The 19,075-nt window shown below is 22.4% G+C and overlaps 5 protein-coding genes across 5 annotated transcripts; all 5 read left to right on the top strand. All coding sequences in view use genetic code 6, as the record gives it.

The window, feature by feature from the left end:
- Window positions 1–612: 612 nt before the first annotated feature.
- Window positions 613–5,390, top strand: TTHERM_00312830 (cation channel family protein). Its single transcript, XM_001033464.3, has 5 exons — window positions 613–1,415; window positions 1,657–2,199; window positions 2,256–2,329; window positions 2,428–4,197; window positions 4,255–5,390. The coding sequence occupies exons 1-5, from the start codon at window positions 675–677 to the stop codon at window positions 4,970–4,972; spliced, it is 3,846 nt and encodes a 1,281-aa protein (XP_001033464.2). The 5' UTR covers window positions 613–674; the 3' UTR covers window positions 4,973–5,390.
- Window positions 5,391–5,925: 535 nt separating this feature from the next.
- Window positions 5,926–7,129, top strand: TTHERM_00312820 (KdD6, putative; the record flags this gene model as incomplete). The annotated part of the gene is made up of 6 exons (XM_001033463.2): window positions 5,926–5,944; window positions 6,004–6,071; window positions 6,133–6,258; window positions 6,403–6,528; window positions 6,643–6,995; window positions 7,054–7,129. 6 exons carry the CDS (start codon window positions 5,926–5,928, stop codon window positions 7,127–7,129), a joined length of 768 nt encoding a protein of 255 aa, XP_001033463.2.
- A 576-nt stretch (window positions 7,130–7,705) lies between these two features.
- TTHERM_00312810 (flagellar associated protein) lies at window positions 7,706–10,362 on the top strand (the record flags this gene model as incomplete). Its single annotated transcript, XM_001033462.3, has 6 exons — window positions 7,706–7,783; window positions 8,001–8,273; window positions 8,343–8,421; window positions 8,619–8,900; window positions 9,605–9,831; window positions 10,216–10,362. The coding sequence occupies 6 exons, from the start codon at window positions 7,706–7,708 to the stop codon at window positions 10,360–10,362; spliced, it is 1,086 nt and encodes a 361-aa protein (XP_001033462.1).
- Window positions 10,363–11,863: 1,501 nt separating this feature from the next.
- Window positions 11,864–12,796, top strand: TTHERM_00312800 (hypothetical protein; the record flags this gene model as incomplete). The annotated part of the gene is made up of 1 exon (XM_001033461.3): window positions 11,864–12,796. The coding sequence occupies one exon, from the start codon at window positions 11,864–11,866 to the stop codon at window positions 12,794–12,796; it is 933 nt and encodes a 310-aa protein (XP_001033461.1).
- A 1,163-nt stretch (window positions 12,797–13,959) lies between these two features.
- Window positions 13,960–18,898, top strand: TTHERM_00312790 (IQ calmodulin-binding motif protein; the record flags this gene model as incomplete). Its single annotated transcript, XM_001033460.2, has 6 exons — window positions 13,960–14,303; window positions 14,357–15,055; window positions 15,896–16,686; window positions 16,740–17,102; window positions 17,274–18,185; window positions 18,276–18,898. 6 exons carry the CDS (start codon window positions 13,960–13,962, stop codon window positions 18,896–18,898), a joined length of 3,732 nt encoding a protein of 1,243 aa, XP_001033460.2.
- Between the last annotated feature and the right edge of the window lie 177 nt (window positions 18,899–19,075).

The following is a 19,075-nucleotide window of genomic DNA, read 5'->3' as shown; positions in this document are numbered from 1 at the left end:
TAGCTAATATTCAAAAAAATACAATTTTATTAAAAATTTTTCTTTTATTTGTAAGCTCTTTCACTTATTAAATAAATACCTACATTATATTTTCGAAAAATAAAATAAAAAGTACATCATAAAATGTAATAGGTTTTTAAAATACACCTGCAATTTAATTAATTCAAAAAATATATCATAAAAATAATCTTTTATACCATGTATCAATATTATATTCTTTAATGTTACAAATATTTTATATAATTTTTTATTAAATAGAAAGAAGAAAATAATTGTTTGTTTTACTCAGAAAAATTAAATAAATGGGGGTACAGCTTTTATTAATTTTAAATGAAAATTCAATAAAATAAAAATATATTAACTTAAATTTTTAAGTTATTAAAAAAAAATAATTTTTTGTCAGCCTAAATAATATATTGTTTAACTATGAAATATTCTTGGTAATTATTTTTTAAAAATAACTAACTATTAATTTTATTTAGGCTAAGATTTATAGTTTCCAAGAGTTAAATAGTAAAAAATTTATAATAATTTATGATTAGATTGCCTCTTTAAATTGTATTAATTGAGTCCTTACTAAATTTTAACTATTTTTTCTAGTAGAATTATTAGCCTTAATTAATTATTAAATAAGCAACTTTATAAAACAAGAAAAAACAGAAAATTTGTTTAAAATGTTATAAAATAAAAATACTTTTTAAATAAGAAACTATAAATTAACTTAAATTAACGGGAATAATGAGTAGGTAGTTGATTAAAAAAATTAAAATGATTTCAATGAAGATAAATTAATGGATTTTAATAAGAAAGATTTAAAAACAGCTCTTTAAAATATTAAATTGAAGTAAAAGATTGGTAATATGATTGATAAGACAGCAGGAAGACGCTACTAAAAACTTAAAAATGAAAAATTTAAAATGCTGAATGACCTTTCTATTGTAATTTCTGAAGATTCATAATCCAAGCATTAATCGGATGATTTCTCAGAGAAAAAAGAGGACAGTTTGATTGAAAGATTCAATAAAATATTTCCTCCTTTCAATCCATCTTCTCGAATAAAACTAGTCTGGGATCTTACTTAAATGATTTAAAGTATATGCATTATTTTTATTGTACCTATTCATCTTATTTTTTAAGTCGATCTTATGCAACTAGTACCTTCTCTTTTGGTCTACTCTATTATTCCTTTAAGCTTAATTATTGAAATATTTGTAAATTTAAACACTGCTTGCTTTTTAAAAGGTGTACTAATTTTTAGTAGAAAAACAATATTCATGTAATATTTTCACTCTGATTTTAAGTATGATATAATAGCTAACATCCCTCTCTTTATTTATTGCCTAAGTTACCAAACCATTAATCCTTCATAGCCCTATCAGGCTTACAGGTTTGTCATACTTACTTGCTTCTGTAAGGTAAAAATATTAATTTTATATTTATTTATTTTTAATATTTGAACTTTATTTAAAGCTTATTTAAAAATAGTTAAGTTATAAAGAGTAGATATATGTTTATTCATTTGCTCATAATTAATTTTGTTTGCTTGCTTAGTTCTTTTATTATTTTATTTCAAATTTAAACTTGTTAAAATAAATTATTTCAAGTGACTAACGAGTTATTTTAGTATTTAATTGTTTTTGTTTGTTTACAAAAAAGGTTCACTAATTCAATAAAGTATTTAAGAGGGTTGAAGAAGAATTTCCTTTGAGTGCTTTAACAAGCAATATAATTTCTCTGGTTAAACTTCTTTTTAGTATAGTTTTAAATTTGCATATTTCCGCTCTAGCATGGCTTATAATTGGATTTATTCAAATTAAGAATGGAAGCACTGATACTTGGATGGATGCAGTAGATATTTCTCATACTGATTGGTATGTACAGTATATATATTCATATTACTTTTCAACAGTAACGATGATCACTGTTGGGTACGGGGATATCTCTCCAAAGACAGTAGCAGAAAAGCTTCTATGTATTGTAAATATGATGATAGCATGCGGTTAATTTGCTTATAGTGTAAATTCTATTGGGAATATTTTCGAACAATTTTTTAAGTTAGACAATGAAATAAAAGCTAATATGTTTATTATTAATAACTATATGACTAATAAAACGATTTCAAAAGACTTGCAGTATTAAGTAAGAGAATATCTAGAATACTATTGGAAAGAAGAAAAGTCTAACAATACTGATTAAGAAGTAAAAAACAATTAATTACTTTGTATTCATCAACTTAATTAACAATATCCTTGTAGTTAAAAATTTTAGACTAGCTCTCACATAAATTAAAAGATACACTTTTGATGGAGGCAAATAAAATAGCTTTGAGGTATTATCAATTAATAAATAGCATTTTTAAATATTTTTTTGATCAATTTTAATAGCTTTTGTCTAATAATTTTTTAAACCTTCTTTAAAAAAAAAAAGAGAAAGCCCCATTTTTAGCAACAATTTTAGTGATACAATAGTGTAAAAAATATTACCTTTGATTAAAGAAGTAAGATGCACACCTGAAGAAATTATATATTTAAAAGGTGATTAAGATGATTTATCTATATACTTTATTGAAAAAGGATAAGTTGAGGCATTCACTTACCAAAAAACACCTTTTAATAAAAAGATGAAAACTATTAATTCTCTATATACAGTAGGACCAGGTAAATTTTTTGGTGAAATTAGCTTTTTTACAGGCGAAAGTAGAGACATCAACATAAGAAGTCTAGAATTTACTACTTTATTAAAGATCAAAAGAAGTGATTTTCTTAATCTTTTAAAAGATTTTCCTGATGACCATGAAATTTACTGTATGCTCAGAGACTAAATATTTTACAGTAAGGAAAAGAATTCTGTTATGAGTAAATGTTAGTGCTGTTAGCAATACGATCATTAATTATATCTTTGCCCTTTGATTCATTATGTACCTTCAAAGTTTAATATTATTAGGCAGTTTTCAACTGGAAGAGATAATTAAAGATAAATCTACAAAAGAAAGAAACCCTAAAAAAAGGACAGCACTTTATCAAAAAATTATTATTGTTAGGTAAGAATGGAGGATTTCGTTAACGATAATATGGAAGATATAAGAGCTTATTTTAGAAAATATTTTATAGAAATGGGAAAGTCTGATAATGATGAATCTGTGTCTTCCTCTGATATTGATTTTGAAGATGACGACTACGATGATGATGATGAAAACGAAACTGAATGCCGTAGCAATAGTAGAAATGATGAAAAAAATAAAGATTTTAATATTTAAGAAAATGAGTTGGGTAAATTTTTTGAATAGAGATCAACCAGAAAACACTTATCAATAAAGTCGGCCAATGCAAATAAAAAATTTAATTAAGATAGCTAAAATTAACAAATTCATTAAAATAATGAATAGAATTTGATTTTAAACATTGAAGAAAGTCTAGACATTTCTGACTATGATAAATAAGAAGAGAATATCAGACCTTCAATTAGTAATAACATGAGTAATAATATAGATAACAACATAAATTAGATAGAGATTAAAATAGATAAGCCTCGCTGTTTTTCAAATATTGAATTAGAAGAATATATTTAAACTAAACAAGATGATTAAAATAAAAATTAAATTGAGCAGCAGATCAAGATAATAGTTCCAGCATAAAGTACTAATTAAAAATAGCAGCTCAATTCAAAAATGACTAGAAGATCATTATTAAACTAGCAAACTAATTTAAGTGATTAGAGGAGGCTTTCATAAAAGAGAAATTGTAGTAGCATTTGGTCTCTTTATAAAAAGCTACAAAAGTAAAATGGGTAAAAAAACGAATAAGCTATATCTGAATAGTAAAAAGATTAAAAAAATGTTGACATAATTTCTATGTTTCTTTAAATTATGAATTAAAATAAAATTTAATATGCTCATAAAACAGCTAATAATAGGAAGTAAATACTTCCAAATAATATGAATCCTTCTATTTTTTCAAACAAAGGAACAGAATTTGAAAGTATGCTAATAAATAAAAATTATCAAGCTAATCAAAATTAATTAGAAGGAGATAAAAGAAATGAATAAATTGCTTAATAATAATAATACTATAATCAGCTATTGATATAGAACTAGCTTATAAGTTAAGATTCAATCGATGACACTATGAGAAATTATAAATTTTACTATCCTAAACACAACATTAGTAATATTATAGAAAACGTTATAGAGAAGAAGAGGTAAATAAAATATTTAACTTTTATCATTACACTACATTTATTTATCAATAAAATTAGGTAAAAAAGAGAAGAAGAAAAGAAAAAATTGGAGGAAGATTTTTAACAAAAATTTAAAGACAATGTAATGATATAGAAAAGAGTTAGAACCAATTAACTTAGAATTATTTAAATAGCAAACAAGGGTAAAAAGAGCTCAAAACAAGCTTCTAAAGAAAATATTGGACTAGAATATTATAACAAAAAACAGACTCTTACTATTTTGTAAGATGAAGCATCTTCATCCTCTTCTTCAAGCTCTATTTCTTAATAGGAGAATCAATAAGACCTCAGTTAATTAGCAGACAATTAAGTCACTTAAAATGCTACTAATAATATGTACGATTAGAGTTCAACAGAAAAAAATAATCAAAATGAGTTGATGTTAAATAATTAGGAAAAATTTATTAATGAAGCCAAAAAAACATGTATTTCCTTTAATAAATCTTAAGAAGAAAATATAGAAAAAGAAGGCACTATTTAATAAGTACATTAAACTAATGATTTAAATTTTAATGTCTCTTTCTCTGCTTCTAACAATTGTATTAATGAAGGCAATGTAGGCTTTCATGAAAAAAGTTATACAAATGATATTGTAGATTAAAATAATAGTTTTAATTTTAATTAATCTTCTAATAGATAATAATTAGATTAAAGTAATACGAATTTTATGACTGAGAGAGGTCAAAAGCAACAATCTTCTTTTATTTCAAAAATCAACATGAAAAATAATTTCTGAAAATAAACCAAAGAATGAATGAATGATGATAAACATGCATCACTACAATTTTCTATTATTGTAAAGTAAATAACTTAGAATAAATTCTTCTTAGTTAACTCTAAATAAATAAAATAACTTTCAAAAAATAACACATAAAAAGCTAAATATTAATTACAGTTAATCCTCACTAATTAAAGCTTGTTTATATTTAGACTTCTTTTTAAGATTTATGGATTTCAGTTATTTATATTAAAAATATTCAAAATCTAAAACTGACAAGCAAATATGAAAATTATGGTATATCATCATTTAGATTAATTTGGTCTTCAAATGTTGAAGGTTTACTTTATTTAAATGATTTTTAGCTAAGATAATATCCTTATACGACCTAATATTTACAACAACAAATCAAATGCCTTCATACAATTAACTGTTTTGATATTTGTAAATTCATACAAATAATAAAATTATGTTCTTTTTTAAATAAAACATAATATAAATGTTGAATTTTGTAAACTAAATTTAAAAAATCAATTAATGTTGATTTTTAAATATTTCAGTTTTAGTTTAAGTAAATGCAATAATTTGATATGAATAACACATATATTTTATTTTTATCTTATACTAAATTTAAATTAGAGTTATAAAAAATTTCAAATAATTATTATTTTAAGTTGTTTTTGTAGTATTTTAAAATATTATAACAGTAAATGAGATTTTCAATCAAAAACCAGTGAAATTATTCTTCTTATTTAATTACAATTAATATTAAAGAAAATCTTTATGTCATAATTTAAAATTTATTATATGAATTCAAGTTATCATAAAGATAATTTGTAACAAAGATATTAAGATATATCAAACAACCAAACAAACAAATAAGCAACTAAATAAATAAATCAATATAATTTATTAGTTAAAAAATAAAGAATTGAATATTAAATATAAATATAAGCAAAAAGAAAAAAGAAATGTACTCTTCAGCATCTTGTAATTTATTCTAATTTAGATTAGAATTATTAATTTATTGGTTTTATGTAATAAAAAAGATCTTCCTCAAGGCTCTCCTCATAGAGAAAGAGTTCATCAAATAGCTTAAAAGCTTGCTAATATTTAAGTATGAATATTAAACAATATTTTAAATTTAGTAATAACTAAATGTAAATGAAATAAAAAAGATTGGAGTAGAAAGAGAGAGATACTTGAAATTCGAAAATGCTTTGGAAAATTTAGAAGAGTTAGAATAGAGATTCTCTCAATCAACTTCTGATTTCGATAATAAGCTTAATAGTATAAGAGAAAGTGTAATTTAAAAATGGATTATTTGTTATTATTTCATTCGTTTAATATGAAAAATAAATATTTAGGAATGAAAGATAATAATATATTTTTAATTTAAAAAAATAAATGTCTTTAAATTAATTAGCCTTTTAAAAATAAATACTTAGTTACAAAAGGCTTAAAAGGTTTATGAGAAAGAAAAAATTGAGTATAATCAACTACAAGAAGAGCAAAATAAATCTATCAGTTAGATATCACAAAAATTCTCTGAAGCAATAGAATAGGAATCTCTTGTAAATCTTAAATTATAAAAAATAAAATTTTATTATTAGAATTCACAAACAAACAAACAAACATTCATTCAAACATTGATTTAAAAATAAAATTTTTGCTTTAAATACTTATAGACAAGAAGGGAAGGTGAAAATAGTATTATCAGAGCTTTTGAAGATACAACATAATCTGTTAAGAATAAAATAGCTGAAGAAGTCCATTAAAGAGATTAAGAAGTCAATATTATTACTTCAAATCTCAATTATGATATTCCCAAAATTGCAGAAGCAATTATAACATAAACAAAGGAAAGAGAGCTTTAAGATTAGGAAATTATGAAGATAATTACTTCTGAAGTTTTAGCCATAAATGAAATTATTCAAAGGGAAAAGGCAACTCGCGAAGAATAATCAACTATTGCTCTCGATACTCTTAAGGATGTCATTTAAAGAGTTAAAGCTGAAATTGAAAATGAAAGAAGAACAAGGTAGTTTATTTATTTAATATTTTAATTTTAAACTTATATATAAATTTTAAAAATAAAGAGAAGATATAGAGACATAATATCTTACAACATTCGATTCATTAGTAACTAAGCTTGCTACTGTTTCTCAATTTTGATGAACTGTCAAATAAATATATAGATAGATAGACTTACTACTACAAATAATTAAATCTTTAGAAGATAGATCAAATATATAAATAAAATTAATTACATATTCTTTATTATTGTATTATATTTTTAAAACGAATTGATTGCTAAATCAAATATTTTGTTTGATATTAACACTTAAATTTTATTTTATCAGGGAATTTGCTTATCTAATTGATATAAATCAACTAATAAATAAATTGTGGATTTATATTTTTATAAATTAATCTTTTGCAATTAAAATATTTTAAAGTAAATTTAACTTACCAGTACAAAATATTTAGAAAGTTATTAATAATTTTCAAAAATCAAAAAATAAAACTTGAAACTTATCATTTAAAATACAAAGTTGTTTAGTTTAATTAATTAATTAATTTAAGATATCAGATTTGATAATTATTTGCTTATTTGTTTATTTGATTTCGTTAGTTAGTATTGAATAATTCATATATTTGATTGATAAAGAAAGTATTAATTAATATTGATCAACTCAACTAGAGGATAAATTATACATTATAGAATACGAATAGGATAAAGATAATAAAATGAATTAAGATAAGCATCCTGAAATTACTGATGAAGAGCAGGAACTCATCACAGTAGAAGAACTTTCATAGAAGCTTGTAAAAATGTTTATTAAATTAATTATCGATCTTAGGATACATCATTTGTAATGATTTGATTGCATTAAATAAATAAAAAATAAGTAGCAAGTCAAATCATGTCGTAAATATATATTGAGCTTTAAAATTACAGCGAAAAAAGGCATAGAAAACAAAATAATTTTATTTTTGATATTGTTTAAATATTTTTTATTAAAATTTTTGTTATTAATGAAAGGAATTGCTTTATAAAGATATGGAATAAATTCGTAGAGAAAATTTATTGTTTGAAGCTTATTTGGCGAGAAACAGGAAGGAAATTGCAAAAGAAGATGAAGTTTCGGAAGATAAAAAAGGGAAAGGAAAAAAAAAGGATAAAAATGTTGATAAAAAGAGCTTACTCTTGACAAACGAAGAAAAATTCGAAATAGCATAATAGGAATAAGATGCTTTGAAAAAGTAAATTGATGATGGCCGTATAAAATCAGACTAAATTCTTGAAACGTTAAGAGTAAATAAAAATATTATGATTAATAGCAACTATAAAATCACAATTCATAAACAAATAAATAAATGAAAGGCTATTCTTGAAGAAACAGACATGGCAATCACTGAAATAAGAAAAGATGCGTTTGATTTCTAAAGAGAAATTTTAGTTGGTAAATAAATAAATAAATTTATATTTCATTAGCAGCCATCAAATATTTCATTTAATAATTCAGATTTTAAAATAATATTTAAGTTTTACAAATTAATCTATTTTTGAGTGAAAATAAATAACATTATCATTTTTAAGCTAGCATTTTACTTTATAAACCCTATTCAATAAATTGTAACTTATTTTTCCATTTTTTAGGAGGTGAAAATAGTAGAACTGGTAAGATTGAAGCAGAAAAGATCATAAAATTCTTTGAAGAGAAAGAAAGATAAAAGGATGCTTTGATTGCTAAGTATTCATCTAAAAGAACAAACCTAGAAAGATAAATCTTAAAAACTAACAATTAAATTTAAAAAAAAGAAGAAATGGGAGATGACCTGAAATTCATTGATTTTTATTAATTATAAATCGAAAATAAGAAATATGTAAAGGAAATCGATGATAAAAATAAAAAGCTTCTAGCTTTAAAAATATCAACAAGTAAAATTTTTTTTATTTTAAATATACAAAAAAGATAAGGTCTTCAGTTATATTTTTTATACAAAATAAATGCTCTTTAAGTTGAGTTATTGAAAATAATTTATTTCTGATAAGCTTTAAAATAAATTTAATATCACCATTTATTTAACTTAGGGTTTGTCCTTAATAAAAAACAAAACGAATATTTTATAAACCAATAACAGAATTAATTTCAAAAAATAATTTCAATTTTAATTTAAAAAGCTGATAAAAGCATCAAAAATAGTTAATTATATCATATTAATATTTAAAGTTTAAGGCTTAGCTTTTAATAAAATAAAACATATTAATTCATCAAATAAAAAGTTTTTAGAAATAGAAGAGAAATATATATTTTTTTTAAAAGCTTAATGAAAGTTTTATTATAAATTACCTTACACTAATCAATATGTTTCCATAGAAAAATACGTTAGCTTACTTTAATATATCCATAAATAATTGAATTGTAAGAGTGCTCGATTTTAAGTTATGAAAACTTATAATCAGCCCACTATTACATTCAAGCTTATGTAAACGAAAAAATTTTCATTATCTATAACATATATTATATGTTAGCTAATAATAAAATCTACTGGATTTTAATTAAATAAGTTGTAATTTTAATAAACTGATGTTGTCTTTTTTCTTTTTCTTTTCACCTTTTATCAATAATATTTCAAATATAGATAGAATCTCTTAAACTCTTAAAGATGAGAAATAAAATTTAAAGTAAGAGCTGGATAAAGGTAAAGAATATGCAAGCCAAATGTCAGAAAGAAAAAAGAAAATTTCAAAAATTGATGCATAGATAAAATCTGTGAAAAAGGTTACTTCTAAGCTAGAAAAAGATAGAAAAATATATGATAAATAGAAAGAAATTTTCGTGTAAGATAACTAAGATGACGTACCTTAGGTAAAATTTATTATAAGCATTTCTTTCTATCTCTATATAGAATAATTTTTAGAGTTAACTCAGAAATTTAAATAAATTGAGGCTAATTATTATGCGTTATAAAGTTTATTAATCAAATAGTTGTTAAAATTTTAATTACTATTTTGCTTTTAATTATTTAAATTTCAAGCATTTCTAGAATCTTATTAATTTATGACTCCCAAATAATTAAAAAGATAAATTCTAATCTGATCATAGTAAATAAAATTATAGTGTATACTTTCTTATTTTATTTTGGCTCATAAATTTTTTTAAAATTTCATATGAATACTCACATAAAAATCTTTAAAATCTATAAAACTCAAATTTATTGAACTATTTTAACTTATTTTTGTTGAAATTTAGATCATGAAGTATGTGCAGTACAAGAGTAAAGAGCAATAGTTGCTATATGCTATTTAAAATTTAGAAAGAAAGATAGAGATTGCTGAATTAGCTTATAAAAAAGCAAATAGAATCTTATAATCTAGTTAATAATTCTAATAAAAATGAAAACATACTAAAATAAGATTATTCATCAAGCCTATTCAACATAAATGTTGATTTGTTTCACAGCTCGCTTCACAAATTTGCTATAAATGGAAATTTCAAATTTCATTTTTTTATACTCGTTTTCAGCTAAAAATCTAAGGATCGAATTAATTTTCTTTAATTTTTGTGTTCATTCAAATTTCTTTTGTTTGCTGTTTGTTAGTTAGTTCCTAATAAAATTGCTATATCTTTATATAATTAAACTTAACTTTTTAAAAAATTTTTTATATTAAATTTCAATATCTTTCCTAAAAATTATACATTCATTTTTGCTTTGTTACCCTAATTTTTACAAAAAAGCAATATTGTCTATCAAAAAAAAGTAATCAATTAACAAAAATGTTTGTAAAAAATAGTTTATTAAATTTTGCTATTATTTTAAATTACTCTTTTTTGTTGCTTAATGAGAAAATATATTAATTAATAATCTTTCTAAAAATATCTTAAGCATATGAGCTTAGATTTTCGGAGAACAAATTATTCTAATCAGCTATAAGATGCCAAAAACAAATGATTAATTTTAAGAGAGAATATATATTTTATCTGTCTTAACTCTGTTATTTTAATAGACTTTGATAATGAAGTGAAATTTAATGTTATTAATCTTCTGTGAGATCATATTAAGTTTTTAGAAAAAGATCGAATTTGCGATTAAAAAAATTAGCCTTTATCCTAGACAATTTAATCAATTTTTTGATGTTAGCAAGATCAAATAATTTTTTTCAGCTTTATTTACTCTTTTTTGATAATACATAATATGAAGTTTTTACATATCCTTTAAATAAATTTTATTAGATTTAATGTTTTCTAATGAAAATAAAAGAAATGGCTTTGAAAATAATGTTAAAAAGATATAATTTTGGGAAAAAAATTAAGTAAAATAAAATAGTTTTGAATACCTATTCAATTTTTAAGTTAAATTATTTGTTTGAAGATTACTCAATCTAATTAATTGTAATTATAGACAAATAGATAAATAACTCTATGAAAATAATAATTCTCATTAATACAAAGATAAAGTTAAAATTTTGCATTTTGACTTACAAATATCGTTTTTTAAAGATCTGCGTGTGAGAAATAACGTAAATCTTATTTGAAAGGGTAGTTTAAATATTTAAATATATTTATTGTTAAGAGTCCAAATAAATTATATAAAAAGCCTAACTCAATCAATATTTAAATCTTATTAATCCTAATTAGTTTTTTGTCTTTAGCTTTGTGTGCGCAATTATTTTAGATATAGACAGAAACTAAAATTTTTTTTAAATTACTTAATCTTAATAAAAATGCAACATTAGTACTTTATTGGATCTCACAGCGCTTTCTTTTGATTATAATATTAATTTCTTGGTTTTAAATCTCTAGTCTGCATATTGAATCTTAAAAAGATAATAATTAAATTCTAACAATAATCTTTAAAAAAAAAAAGCAAAAATAAATATCTACCTTAGATTAAATAGAAATGGGTTGTGGCGGTTCTAGAGATAAAGCAGACAGAGAAATCAAGTCTTACATGATTTGGATTCCTTTTGCATATGATGTTAATGCATTCTTTAGTCCATGTGAAAATCTTTTAGAAACAGCTGAGATGTTAAGAGCTGGTTTTGAAGATACCACTGAAATAATGCACGACTTAGCCAGTACTAACTACTTAAAGAGCCCTCCTCCTCCTACTCTTATTGATGCTGTCAAAGTCTGGATCTGGACTCTTGCTGCTAACAACGAAGGTGATATTGGTAAATGTCATCTTAATGCTGACTCCAGCTCTCCTTATTTGAAGGTTGACCTTGGTAACGAATGCTCATATTGCAAGAACAATCCTGATATTTTCCACCCTGAATGCTCTCAAAATTAAAATGCTAAGTTTTAAAAAGCCCTCCAAACCTATATCAAAACTTGCATTGAAGGAGTCAAATAATTACCTGATCTCTTAAAGAACTTAATTGACCTTGCTGAAAAATCTAAAAATTTGGCTGAGAATTGCAAATCATGCTTAGACGCACTCAGTACCTTAGAAAAAGCTAAAGCTTTATCCAATATTGCTAAAAACAGCGCCACCTTAGCTTCAGGAGTCTCTAAGCTTAAAAATGTCTAAACACTAGTTACTGAAGCTGTCAAAAATATGTAAGATATTGTCAAGCAAGTACCTGATATTCTTGCAACTGCCAACGAAGTAGCTAAGAAGGCTGTTGATAAGAAGCACACACATCTTGCTGATGTTATGCAAGACTGTCATCCAGGTGATAAATACGATGCAGCTCAAATCAAGAAGTTGAAAGAAGAAGCTGAAAAGAAGAGAAAGCAAGAAGAAGAAGAAAAGAAAAAGAAAGCTTGTTTAATAAATAAGCTTTTGGAAGCTAAGAAGCTACTCCAATCTAAATCAGAAAAGAAGTGAAAAAAATAAACAAAAAATTAATTTTCTACTTAATAAATCTACTATATTAAATTATTTTATAAAGTTTATATTAAATCTATGTAATTATAATCGTGTTATAATTTTCCTTTGATTGTTCTCTTACCTTATTTTCAATTCAACTTATTAAAAATTCAATCAAATTAACTTTATTAAAAAGTGAATGAAGTGTCTCATTTTAAATTAAAAACCCTACCTATTATCTGTCTATTCAAATAAGTAGAAAGAAAGAAATTTATTTACAATAAATAAATAAAAATAAAACAAAGTTAGTTAGTGAGTGAGTTTCATTTTTATTTTGAGTTTTTATATGTCTTTATAAGTATTTTAAAATGTATCAATAAATATTTTTAAAAATAAATTTAAATAAAATATCAAAAATATTTAGAAAAATTACATTTTTTAATTTTAAATCATATTAAATATGCACAATTTTATAATAGTAAAATTTAATTTCAAAAATATTTTAGAATCATTTAAAATATTTTTATTTTTTATAAAATGAGTTTATTTACTTAAAAAGCTATCAAATGAAATTATTATTCTATCTTATAATTAATCATAAAATAAATTGTTGCTTTGTTTGTTATTTTAAAGTAAATAAAACAATAAATTATTTCTAATTTATTTTCATAAAAATTATTTTACTTTTTTAAAATTTAAGAATAATTAAAATTGATAGATTAGAAAATTAATTTATTTTATTTCGTTGAGTTTTAAAATAATTTATTTATATTTTGTAAGGTATATTTTGAAATACATTCATTATTCTTTCTTTCTATCTATCTATTTAATTTATTTGATTTTATCACCAATAATTGAAATGAATAAAAATAATAATAATATTTTACACAATTTACAAACAAGTAAATAAATAAATTTTAGATTAGTAAACATATGGCTGTCTTTATACTATAGATTTAATTAAAATAAATTAGCAATTATTATAAAAGAAAAATATAATCAGAAAACACAATAAAAATTAATTATTCATGCATTCTGTAGATTGGAATAACTTAATTTATTTGTTAATTCTACTAAATTAAATTTATTTAAAAATTAATTGATAACTAAAATAAGAGAAACTATTAATTTATTATTTCAGAATGAGTGCTCTACAAAATAGGAAGTAAACTATTTTGAATATGGCTATTGATCAAGAATAATTATAGACTTACTAGCAGATAGACAATTGCTTTAAAGAATTTTAAGCTTAAAATGATTAAATGTTTTAGTCAAAATAAGAGCTTTTAGTCCAAAAAATTTAATAGGAAAAGTAGAAATAAAGTTTATTGAAATTTTAGCAATCTAGATCACCATAGTCCTCATAGACCTATACCTTGAAAAGAAAGCCTTAGCTCATTTAATAACTAATGGAAAAATCATCATAAAAAGAATCTTTAGAATAAACTCCTACTAGTAGTACTAATTCAAATAAATAATAGAATGAAATTACTTCTAATAAAAAATAATTAAATGAAAAATAAGGGTAAAGATCTTCTTTTAAATGGAAATTTATTTATTTAATATTTAAATTTATAGGTTGTAAAAGCTTATAAAGAAAGTAAGTGAATTCTCCTAGGTAAAAGATTTTGTTTGGTTTGTAAATAAGCTGGCTAAGTCTTCTAAAAAATATGATTTCTTGAAAGATGATGAAATATGCAAACAATTTGGAATAGATTTTAGGAAACTTGAATAAATTTAAGAAATAGAAAAACGCTAGAAGTATATTGTCTACACTCTCATCTCTAATATTAATCAGCAAATTGAAAATTTTGATTATAATAGCAATACAGATTAAAAAGCTATCGAAATCTAAGAGCAATTATAAATAAAATAGTTCCTCAAAGATAATTAAACAAAAAAAAATGATATTTTAGAATGGATTAGAGTAAACAGCAAATATGATAACTTGGAAAAAAAAATTAAATTATGTTTGGTTGAGAATATTCATCACCCATAAAATACTGAATACCTAATAGAATAAAAATAATTGCAAAACTAAAACATTAAAATTAGGTAAAAATCCAATAAAAAAAGCATTCATCTCAAAATAGTGAAACACGATGACATTCCACAAACTGATAACAGTGCCAGTATTGCAGAGAGTAAAGAAAGTTTTAGAAACCGTAAGGATCTAAAAGAAGCATTGATTTGGAACAATGAAACAGAGGCTCATTTTAATTTTAAAAAAGCTTAGATTAAGAATAACCTTTCTTAAAAAATTCCCTCAAGCAATTGGTAAACTCATTAGCAACTTAAGTTTTATAAACAATTTAATATTTAAAAACACTAACAAAATTTATAAAAATTGAAAATTTATTATTTAGGATAAAATCGAAAGTATTTTCATAACAAAAAACTTTCACAAAAACTTTAAAAAAACTATTAATTATAAATAAAATTATTTAAATCACTGATACACTGATACAGAAAATGAAATATATATTAAAAAATTAAATTATATTTAGAGATATGCAAAAATAAAATAAAAGACAAAAAAATAAAATATCTGGTTTCCAACATTTCTAAAAATGTAGTTAATAGTTAGTGATTGATAGTAATTTTAGGCAATTCTAATATTTAATCATTTAAGATTTTATAGTCCATGAATTTAATTATGGTTAATTTGATTTATAAATTTAATTGACTAATCATTTAAAGAGTGAAAGAACATTATTGTTTGTTTTTAAGGAATTACTTTTGGTCAATAAAAATAAATTATAAAATCATTTTTATATCATCTACACTATTTATTTATTTACTTTATTTTTTACTTTATTGAAATTTTTAATATATCAAGCTTAGTATTTTTTCAAATTAATTTTGATGTATCTATTTAAATAGTTTATTAACAAAACTAAACATTTAAGAATAAATAAATAAAACACTTTATGTATATAGATTATTTTGCACTTTTTAAAAATGTTGATCATTTTTCAAAATATAGTATGAAATAATTTAGTATAATAGTAATTAAAAAAATTATTAAATCACAATTAATAATTATTATTTGAATATAGTATTAGAAAATTTATTATTTAGTTTTATTGTATTTAAGTTATTTTTTTTATTTAATAGGTATAATTTGAGCATGATACCTATCATTTAGGAAGTTTAAGTAGATTAAGGAGTTGCTCAGTACAGAGAATAGTTGATGGAAAAGTTTAAAAACAGAGAAGCACTTACAGATAAAGAGTTATAATTTTTAGCTACCACAAATGAATTACTTAACAGAAATATTGATAAAAACTACGTCTAAGACATAATAAATAACCTAGATGAGTAAGTAATAGATGAAATTGAGACAGGCATAGCTGAAGAAATAATAATGAAGTATAATAAACTAATTGAAATTGCTAAAGAAAAAAGAAATGAGTACTTGAAAAGAAAAGCAAGCATATCAGGTAAAATAATCTAAAATAATGACTACCTTAAAAGGGTAAAAGAAGAAAAAAGCGAGCACTACCACTCTAATTTAATGAAAAATAAAATTATAGAAAAGCTAATCGAGGGATATAAATTAAACGAAATAAAGATGCATGTAATCAAATAAGATAATCTTCTGAAAAATTTTGGCAAAAGTTTGAATGATAAATTTGAAAACGAATTACCAATAAATCTAACTTTGCATTCTCAAAAATGCAAAGAATTTTATTCAAAATAAGTCCCAGATAAAAATAAATAATTGAAAACTTTGTACAGCCTTAAGAATGGAGAAGAAATAACAATAGAAAAATCATAGAGACTTTTCCATCCAAGCTCAATGCTAATATTAAATTCAAACTTAATTGATGACTAAAAGTACTAGAAAACTGATGGCATAATTCTTTCTTAATAAGAAATTGCAAAATTAAGCTAATAAAAAGAAAGTAAATTAATTTATCTTTAATTTATTTTATATAATAATAAAAAATCCAATTAGAAATGGTCAAACAGAGAATGTTTATCAAGAATTCGATAATGAAGAACAAAAAAGATCTCTTTCAGACATTTTACTCCAGTGGTCCTTTAGATGCTGCAGAAGAGTATGGGGGAAAAAATTAAAAAAATGAATATAAATTTGACTTACCTAAAAGAAATCCATGGATAACAGATGAAATAAGAACTCATGCAGCTATAATAATATAAAAAAATTATAGGATGAGAATTGCTAAAAAAAAAGCAGCAATTTTAGATGAATAGAAAATTAGCAAATTAATAAAAAGAACCAAAACTAAAATGGCAGCTAGCTCATTTATGAATCATTTAAGTAGTTTCGCTTAGCAGTTACAATCTTTTGAGCAGTGTAATTTAAAATATTTTTTTCAAAACCCTGATTTTATTTTCAAAAAATTTTTATTATTTATAATCCAAACTTTTTTGAAAAAACAAAAACTGGGGATAAATTTTAAATTGATTACTTTCTCTATCAATTTTGCTTAATAAAGTTAAATAATTTTATTTTAAATATAAAAAGAGTAAAAAACAAACAAAGTAAAACCTTCAACACCTAAAAAAAATCATAAAGATACTATGTCTCCAAGGGAAAGGTAAATTTTGATTAATATGAAATTCAAAAATAAGTAGGAGATATTGCAAGATAGCATTATTGGAGATAATCAAAGCGTTGATAGTGATGATTAAAATTATAGAACAAAAAACAGTACTCCAATGCAATCTGCAAAAAAAGGCTTACTCTCGAAAAGTAGGAGCTAAAACCTATAAGATACTACTTTTGTATCAACTACTCTAGGTGCCTAATCGCCATAATCAATTGTTGGCAACACATTTTAAAGATAGGATTTTAGTTCCTTTATAGAAAAATTAAGAGAATATAAAGAGAAAGGTGAAAATAAAAGAAGTAGTGGTTCTGCTTAACTACCAAAAAATAATATATAATTAAGCAGATCTTCTACAATGTTTAATAAGACAACAAATGTTTAAACAGATATTTCCATATTTTAAGAAACAAACAAAAGCAGGAGAGGCTAAAATCTACTACAACTAGATGATTTTTAAAGAAAAATTTTAAGTACTTAAGGTTCTGAAAGTGTAAAAAATGGAAGTAAAAATTTTAATCTGTTGACTATGTAAGAATAAATAGCTTCATTAAATTTAACTCCACAATAATAACAAACTAAAAGATAAAAAAACTCATAAAATTTAGCTTAAAATATAAAATCTTTAAAATCGGAGCTTAAGAAAACAAAATAAGATGAATAATAAAGACAAAATGATCTAGAAAAATTGAGGGCAAGAATGTTTAAAAATACACTCTTAGTAAAGTAATAAAAACTTATTTCAGCAGCTTAGCATAATACTTTCCAAGCTATAAAAAATGCTGGTTATTTATTGAGTAGTAGTGATGTTAATATCAAAGATAAACAAGGTAAATTAAAACTTTATTTGTAAATTGCTCATGCAGTTATATTTTTATTTACTTTTGCATTAAGTATATGTTATTTTTTTAAATTTAAAGGAAATACACCTCTTTACTACACAGTCATGAACAAAAATGAAGAGTTTGTTTAGTACTTGGTTGATTTGGGTGCAAATGTTAATGAGCCATGTTAAAACGGGAATACTCCATTGCATATGGCTTTTTAAATATAAAATGAAAAGATAATCATGGATTTTATGGAAAAAGGTGGAGATTTGAACATAGTTAATTAAGATTAATAAACACCTATAGCAATGGGTAGTTTTGAATTGATTAAAAAGATGGGACTCGAAAATGCAGTAGCAAAAATTAGCAACTTAGATTAAAATAGTAACAATAACAATCTTATTAAAAAGCAAAGTATCAGTCAATCAGTAGATAATAGATATACAAACGGAGCTTTAAAAATTGATCTAACCCAATAATTTGCTATTGACAACAATTCTGTCTTCAAACAGATTTATACGAAAAAAACTACTTTCAGTTATAAAAATAAAAATATGTAGAAAAGAGCTAATAACTAACATTTTAACGAAGAAATTTTAGCTGACATCGATTCTGTTGGAAAAAACTAAAATGCTGTTTACTAAATTAAAAACATTTTGAGAGAAAATCAGCATACAATCAAATCAAAAAGTGTTCAAATATCTTCTACCAAATGAAAATCAATAAAATTTTATTAAGTTTTAAATCAGATTTATTTTGTGCTTGTATCATAAGAATGAATGAATTTATATAATTTTATTATTTGAATTATTTATAATAAATATTTTTAAATCAAACAAAGTTTAAAAATTATTTTAAACTTAATTTTTAAAGTTATTAAATAAATATATACT

The sequence above is a fragment of the Tetrahymena thermophila genome (assembly GCF_000189635.1).
Source record: "Tetrahymena thermophila SB210 genomic scaffold scf_8254431, whole genome shotgun sequence".
Lineage (NCBI taxonomy): Eukaryota > Ciliophora > Oligohymenophorea > Hymenostomatida > Tetrahymenidae > Tetrahymena > Tetrahymena thermophila.
Note: the sequence above shows the minus strand (reverse complement) of the source record. Positions and strands in the feature narration are given on the sequence as shown.